Source organism: Sycon ciliatum, chromosome 1 (assembly GCF_964019385.1).
Source record: "Sycon ciliatum chromosome 1, ocSycCili1.1, whole genome shotgun sequence".
Lineage (NCBI taxonomy): Eukaryota > Metazoa > Porifera > Calcarea > Leucosolenida > Sycettidae > Sycon > Sycon ciliatum.
In genome coordinates, this window is record NC_088643.1 from 21,205,812 (window position 1) to 21,213,848 (window position 8,037).

An 8,037-nucleotide genomic window follows, 5' to 3' on the forward strand; every position below is an offset into this window, starting at 1 on the left:
CATCTTCTGGTTACCATCAGTAACAGACAGTAAATTAAAATAATTAAATAATAATATGGCCCAGTCTGTTGATGTATGATGATATGACCTGTTTTGCAATCAGTTATCTGTCCACATCATTCTGGCAGACGTTGTCATTTTATTTTGGGCTTGCTGTAGCAGTAACCAACTGCTAGAAATGAAAAACCAAGCTGGCCTGGTGCATCTCTACACCTGCATAACAAAATACTACTTCAGTAGCAATTACCAAGAGTAGATCTGTAGTAGTACATCTCAGCAGCTTGCAGTTTATGCTTGACCCAGGGAGCTAGTCGGTATGTGTAGGCCCTGGCTTGAACATGGAGACTCTGATGTCATGCATGACTGATGTGATTAATTTTAGAAACAGGAATGCATGAATGACGGTAGTTACAATGACTGTAGATCTACATGTCATGTGTACGGCTACGTGTAGATCTACACGGTAAGTACAGATTCTACTACATTTTTTCTCGAATGAAGTCCGCGATTTCTGAATGTAATGTTGAGGATGAAGCGTACGCGTAGTTGCATGCATATCATTCATAATCAATTATCATGCCTGTCGGGTTGCAGCAACTACCAGAATGAGCCAAACTCCGAGTGGAAGACGAAAGCCCATTTCTCCTGCTGTTGCGGAAGCGCGACGGGGTTTCTTCTCAACGTCCAACACAGGTACTGCCGGTGCTAACGACAACAGCAGCGTGAGCGGTGCAGCGATGAAAGCTGCCTCCTTGAATAGGGATGCCGGCGAGAATAGAATGGTTGCGCCGGTTAGAGCTTTGCCCCGACACATGGTGCTGCAGGCGGATACCAGCGGAATAGCTGGTAGTGATGGCGCAACAGCTGCTGATGAGCCCGGCATGGTACTGGAAGCTAGCACCGGTCTGTCCAAGTCCCTGAACGACCTGGACGCTATGAATGGCCGCCTAAAAGAGGACAACAGCGTACTGCACCTCAAGGACGAGCAGCGCCGTCTAAAGCAAGATGTTTCGGACAAGAAGCGGGGCATTGCCAGACTCCAAAAGGCGAGTTGCTCCTCTACGATACCTACCTCCTCAGTTTGAGTCTGCATTTTCACATGTTTGTGGCAGCTCTGACTCCGGAGAACGTGAGGGTTCCGCTAGCGCTAGCACTCGGACTGGTACTCGCGTCTTTGAAAGTTTTACCACAGACCAGTGTTGCGCTTGCAAACTGGCACAGCGTTGCTGCATCTGGGTTGCGTTCAAGTGCAAACCATGTTGGCAACACTGTGTGCTCTGTTTCTTTTAGGGATTTCAGAACACCAAAGGATGCGGTCATGGCGAAACAACAAACAGTGCACGGTTCTCACAGACACAGTTCATGACAGGAGTGGCACAGCTTGCACCACGCCTGAGTGTCATACAGTAATGCTGGTATGGGTGATGGGCTGATTATCAGTTCAGACCAGGGAGTAGTCCAATACTGTAGTACTGCTCCCCGGTTTATACGCAGGAAAACAGGAGCTGCCGTCCATTGCTGGCGTGGATACGTTGTTGCTGGGGAGGAACGACCAGCCGTTGGCCAACAGCGGAGCTGCTGTGTAGGATGCAGGAGAAAGTTTACTCCCTTTCTCCTTGCAAATGTAGTTCATCCCGGAGTCGTGAACTCAGCCATTATGGCCTTGCCGCCGTAATACTTGCTGGTACACGTACACCTGGACCAGTAGTCCGGTTTTATTATTTTAAAAGGTGAAATGACCCTTTTACCCGGTATACTGGGGAGATGTGCAGTAATGATGATAGCTTATGTGTGGCTGTTTCTTCAGATCAGCGATGAGTTGACCATGTTGCTACAGCAGCATCACTATCTACAGGAGGCTGCAAGCAAGCGGGAGCGCCTTGGGCACACCATGCGCCAACGTCTCGAGGAGCGATGCCAGAAGTTGGAAGCCACCAACCGGCAACTGACAAGTACGCACATTACAGGTGTCCATCTTTAATCCAGTACAGTTTACAAACCCGGCACCCTCTATAAACCAGCATAAGTTTCAGGAACCAAAATGTCCTTTCCACTTTGCAGCAGTAAACCAGATTTTCTAATCCATCACCCTTCCTAATCCAGCAGAACCCTTCTGTAGCACAAAATGGTGCCGGATTATAAAGGGACCAGTGTATGTGAGTAATATTCTACCAACCAGTACCAAAGTAGACCTACATGTACATGATTGCAACTGCTATTACAACTAGGAGCTTGGAGCATTGCGTGCCGACAGTGACAGCTCGGTAGTCATACGTGTAGAGCGATAGCAGTTCAGTATAGAGAGTCTTAGACTCGAGAGCAGAGCCGGGCAGCCCCACTCTTGCAGTGTGCATGGCAAATGCGGCATGACTGATGAGTTGATCAATGGCATGAATGCGGCATGAATGAAGAGTTGATCAATGGCAAATGCGGCATGAATGATGAGTTGATCAATGGCATGAATGCGGCATGAATGATGAGTTGATCAATGGCAAATGCGGCATGAATGATGAGTTGATCAATGGCGGATGGCCCTTATGCCGGGGTGTGTTACTTATGGTACTGGTGACTTGGCCCCTGCTTCTCGGCTAGGTCAACTGGAGCAAGAGCGCATCAGTCCTGGATCTACACATGTGCAGGTAAGGGTTTCCAGGCGCATGCTCCATATGGGTTCCTGGGTGCCCAGAACCCCCCCCCCCCTTTTTCGCTCAAAATGCAGGATTTTGCTTCATTTTTTTTTAATTTTCCCGGGGGAGGTCCCCGCAACCCCCCCCCCCCCTTGAAGGGCACCGGCTCACGCGCCTGGCTTCCCTATGCACATTGCCACTGTGGTTGGTATGGTACTATACTGTAGTCCACTCCAAGGTCTGTTACCGGCCTTGGCCTGGACACTAGTGACGGTGTTTAATGCATGGCCTTTAGTCTAATAGCCGGCCTAAGTTTGTTAGAGCATAGTCTCCCAATGAATGCAGATCGTTTCGGGCATGATGTAACTTTAGAGTAGAGATAGTTTTGGTCTTTTTAGTCAACCTACCCCATGAATGCATCTGACTTAGTGTGTATAGTAGAGATGCAGGTACTAAAACGTATACGTCTTGATGATCAAGCTCATCTACAGGCATACTAGTACTGCCTTGTGTGTTTGCAACTGCGGGAGATACACTAGCGCAGGTGTATATTCGTGACTTTCCAATGTTCTGGAGGAGCAGCGGCGGCGATGAGTGGTATGTTCGGCTGCTTTCTCTCTACCCCTCGGTTTGGTCCAGGCACAAGAAGACATGAGGGAAGCTCTTATCAAGCGAGATCAGATGATCAAATCGCTGCAATCTCAACGTACGTACGGTGTTCGGGGTATTGTCATGGTTGGTCCACTTCCGAGGATGCTGAGTCAAGGTGCTTTGGACTTGACTGTAATGGGGCAACATGATGCAGTGATCGATCTATCCCTGTAGTCATACTGTACTGGATGATGCATATGTGCGTGTGATGCACGTAATCTACAGTACCTGTATCCATGGGTCTAAACTCTTTAACACAATGCCCAGTCCTTACTAATGCAAGATACCTGTATCACAGTGTCCAGCACCTCTTGGTATCGTAGTCAGTCTTCATTGCTCACACACTGCTTGCCCAGTACTGATGATTAAACCCGATTGTTCATGTCACACGCCAGTGTAGTAATGTTGATGTGTCTACACAATGTCTGCCCTGCACTACACTGCCGCCCCGTGAACAGATGATACCTGCGCCGGCACGATTGGCAACCTGCAACAGCAGCACACTCGACTTCTGCAGGACATGGCGTGGCTGAAAGTCCTGCAGGACGCCGTTGTGGCGAGCGAGGTCAAACTGCAGTACGCAGAAGAAGAGGTATGCTTGGCATGTGGTGTGTTCAGTGTGTGCGACACAGTTCGACTCTACAACTGTACACGCGTTCTCCCTGCTGATCTATCAATGATAGTATGCAGTGTTCTCCCTTTTGATCCATCAGTTGTGTATCCAGTATTCTCCCTGCTGCTGGCTTATCGGAGTACTTTCTTATACACTGTATAGTGATCCGAGTGCATCGGTGGCATTTGAAATCCGACCCGTCACGCATCAAGCGGAGGCACGTTCAGTGTTTGGAGTGCCAATGTTGTAGTGCGGCACAGTCACAGCAACTGCTACATGTGCGAGGGGGATTTCACCGGACAGCATCAGTGTACTCGCGTGTTTGTGTGCGTCTGCGTCTGCGTCTGTGTGTGTGTGTGTGTGTGTGTGTGTGTGTGTGTGTGTGTGTGCGTGTGTGTGTGTGTATGATGTGTGTGTATATGATGTGTGTGTATGATGTGTGTGTGTATGATGTGCTTGGTCAATATGTGAGGAAGTGTATCAACTGGCTGCACGAGTGCACAGTCAGCCTACTAGACTAGACCTGCTGCCAGTGGCATGGCTGTGTGCCAGTGCCACTGTACTTGCTGCACTAGAGTAAATTTAGTCTTTCTCCCCTGGTTGCGGCAGCTTGCTAAGCAAGTCGAGTTCAACAGCCGACTCCCGCAGCTCGAGGAGGAGTTTCTCGGACTACAGGATGCGTCGCAGCAGCAGCGTGCACGACACGCCGAGCGCATCCGCCAACTTCAAAGGGAATCCAGTGAGCTGTCCAGCCAGCTTCAAGCTCGTGGCGATGAGTTGTTACCATTGAAGCTGTGTGTGCCGCCAACCATAGCCCGTGATCTGGAGCAGCTAGTTGTGCAGCGTGACCAGCATGTCAGCGTGCTGACCGATGAGGTGTTGCGGGTGAGTAGGCTGCACTGGTGGTGGTGGTGGTGGTGGTGGTGGTGGTGGTGGTGGTGGTGTGTGTGTGTGTGTGTGTGTGTGTGTGTGTGTGTGTGTGTGTGTGTGTGTGTGTGTGCGAGTGTGTGCGAGTGAGTGTGAGTGCGCGCACGCATACGAGTAATTGTGTATGTATGTGTGTGTTCACATGTGATTTGGCGGACGTACAGCAGCGTACGCTACTTGTGCAGTTTGGCTAGGTGAAATACGACCCAAAGTGGATATTTGGCGACACGGATGTAATCGGAACTTGCCGAAGGCACCAGCCATGTACTGGGTCAGATTTCACCTAGCGCAACTATAGTTTCACTTATTTATTTATTTATTTATCGTCTCCACTTCATGGCACATAATAATACATAGCCAATACAAGAAAGGGAGGGTGAATCCAACCATGGAAAATAGCATTAACAAAAGAAGAAAAGGAAGCGAGGTGACACCATGTGTCAACAGCAGGTAGCACAATACGGTATTATTTATCGTCACTTTCACACAGTAGTTGTTTTATGTATACTGCACATACTCCACGATTCATGCCTTCCTACCTGGCTAACAGGAGCACTTGAATGCATGTGCCCTGGATGCTCTAATGGTATTCTGCAAACCCATTGCTGTAGAGATGCTTTTCTCCATCCTATCGTACTGTCACTTTTTGATTCCGCAGTGGCAACAGCTTTACATGGATGAGCTACGCGAAGGCACCGCGGCCAGGCAAGCAGCATCTCCCAAGCTCATCACCAGAAGGTCAGTCCCATGATGCTGCTGGTCACAGATGAATCTCAGGCCCGGCGGAACCGGTCCGGTTGGTCAGGCCATGGCTGGACCAACGTTTTGGCCACCAACGTGTATTTACTGCTGAGGAGGTCATGTGTCTACCGTCCATGTCATACACAAAGTATGACAGGCTAGGGGATGGCCGGACCAATCAAAAACTGCTTCTACCGGTTCTGAAACTACACTGATCTGCATGCCTTGTCTGAGTGAGCGGACGAACAGCTCAACATGGTGCATATGAATACTTGCAACGTTATGTGCTAGCAGTGGGGGATGAATTAACATGTGTCTTGATAGGGATTCTTTTTTGAGTAGCTGCTGTGCTGAATCCCTCCTCGCTGCATTGTAGATTGGCAAGTGCTGAGAGCCCAGGTATTGCGCGGCGCTCTATCGGCGCACCGCAGTTCCTCAGCTCCAACCTGGTGCGCGGCTCAGCTGATGCCAGCCGTCGTTCCGGCCGTAAGAACACTGAGCAGCAGCTGGAGCGGCGCCGTCAGGACCTCAACATGGCCATGCAGCATCAGCTGGAGTTAGAAGCTGGGTAAGGAGCTGCAACTGCAGTCCATTGAAAGGAATAGTTATCTTGCCTTTGACCATATAGGGGCCAATGTTTGAACTTTTCAACTTTTTCAGAATTTTATTAGTTTTGCCATCCAGTGCTTAATAGTCTCCTTCCATTTTTCCCTTGATCCAGGATCAAGACTTTGGAGCATCTAGTGAACCATCAGGAGTTAGAGCTACTAGAGCTTCAACAGCAGCAACAAGGTGTGGAAGATGGCGCTGCTTTGGCCAGCACTCGGTATTCCGTAGCTCACAGCGCACGCAGTCGTGTGGTCAGCGGCAATGCCACGCCATCCAGTATCTTCTCCTACCCGCTGCCCGGCAGTCACGCTTTGAAACCAGGCCAGTGGGCAACGTCCAGCTTCCACTCGTACACGCCGCGTGCTTCGGCCGCGGAGCCGTCGAACGGTGGGAGCGTGACGGCAAGTCCCGTGCGGAAGCCGCCGCACTTTGGCAGCCAGCAGGCAGTCTCGAGCTTACCCACACAGACGCCTCCCAGAGGGAATGACGGACCATTGAGCAGTAAAGTGAGTGGGCATGATGCAGAGCTGTGCTGTGGTACATATACCCCACGTAGAGTGCAGAGCTGTGATGAGCTGTGCTGTGGTACACAAGCAATTGGTTTGATATCCATTGTCATGTGAGTGGATCACTGAAAATAGAGAAGTGGTGTCTGCTGGTCCTTTTGCTGATCTGCGAGATGTTGCTCTAAAGGTGAAACGCCTATGGCACTGTCAGAAGGCTCTGGCATGTGTCACACTGCCAACACACTCGATCGGTCGTCGCCGATATCTACAGCTCTCCATGCGTAGCAAAACCACATTGCAGGCGATACATGACATGATTGTACTCGCACTTCGAATGCCCCCTGCGGCGAGTGTGAAAGAAACAAGTATAGTCTTGCTTTGATTGCCTGGTATATAAATCAGCTAGCCTATGAATGTGTGTGTCGTGTGTGGTGGATCTGTGCCACTGCTGTGTGTGTGTGTGTGTGTGTGTGTGTGTGTGTGTGTGTGTGTGTATACGTGTGTGTGTGTGCGCGTGTGTGCGTGCATGAATGTGCATGCATGCAGGATGATGTGATTTTGCAGATCCAGGACGACTGCATGGTGTGAGTTGTTACCAACCCAGTGCCCAGCTCTGCCATGGGCGTGTGCGTGTGTGTGCACGCTCGCGCTGGGCCAAGAAGAGAACGGAATGATTTTGAGCTGGCCGGCTACAGCTCACTTGCCTCACTGGCAGCCATGTGCTGTTATGCAAGGTAGAATGCAGCCCATCTAGCCATCAAGCTGGCAGCAACCTTCAGTATGAACAGCAAGTATGAGTTGTGTGGTCGGCTGACCCTACTCGACCTATGACAAAGAAGTTTTCCCAGCTCTTTGCGGGTGGATGGCACTGGTATGTCTTGGTGGACAGTACAGTCGTATACCTGTGCTACATAATCTTGAGAAACTAGGCCTTGAGACAGAGAAGCTAGCTCACTTTGAAGCAGACAATGCTACTGCCTACAGAAACTAGAGGCGGCAACTGCACAACAATGTAGTTGTTTATCACAATTATTCAGATATCATAATAATATTATTATGACATTAGTGAATCCGTACCGAAGGTTTTATCATGACAGTACTGTATTACTTGAGATGTTGAGCAATATCTATTAGCAACACATGTACGGTAAGCGAGACCATGTACGGATATGTATTATGTTTTTGTTATTATTTTGATGCTTTTTCCCGATCCTCAATGTCACCCGCATGCACCAAGAGCAGTTCAGGCAAATGTGCTCCGTCACGCACGCAGCTGTTGACACTGGTTTGGCTCATCACAGCTTACCAGGGTGAAGCCAGTGCAAGACAATCATCCTGGTGGTAACAGGATGTAGCGACAGGA

At 49.7% G+C, this 8,037-nt stretch overlaps 1 protein-coding gene across 1 annotated transcript; it reads left to right on the forward strand.

The window, feature by feature from the left end:
- Positions 1 to 579: 579 nt before the first annotated feature.
- LOC135817727 (uncharacterized) lies at positions 580 to 7,942 on the forward strand. Its single transcript, XM_065330966.1, has 10 exons — positions 580 to 1,046; positions 1,808 to 1,952; positions 2,593 to 2,639; positions 3,267 to 3,333; positions 3,737 to 3,870; positions 4,501 to 4,776; positions 5,477 to 5,556; positions 5,936 to 6,127; positions 6,281 to 6,674; positions 7,221 to 7,942. Exons 1-10 carry the CDS (start codon positions 606 to 608, stop codon positions 7,260 to 7,262), a joined length of 1,818 nt encoding a protein of 605 aa, XP_065187038.1. The 5' UTR covers positions 580 to 605; the 3' UTR covers positions 7,263 to 7,942.
- Positions 7,943 to 8,037: the final 95 nt, after the last annotated feature.

Coding starts and splice junctions, on each gene's coding strand:
- LOC135817727 (XM_065330966.1), top strand. CDS start 606: ATGAGCCAAACTCCGAGTGGAAGACGAAAGCCCATTTCTCCTGCTGTT. Junction 2,640..3,266: donor CTGGATCTACACATGTGCAG/GTAAGGGTTTCC, acceptor GGTTTGGTCCAG/GCACAAGAAGACATGAGGGA. Junction 3,871..4,500: donor TGCAGTACGCAGAAGAAGAG/GTATGCTTGGCA, acceptor TGGTTGCGGCAG/CTTGCTAAGCAAGTCGAGTT.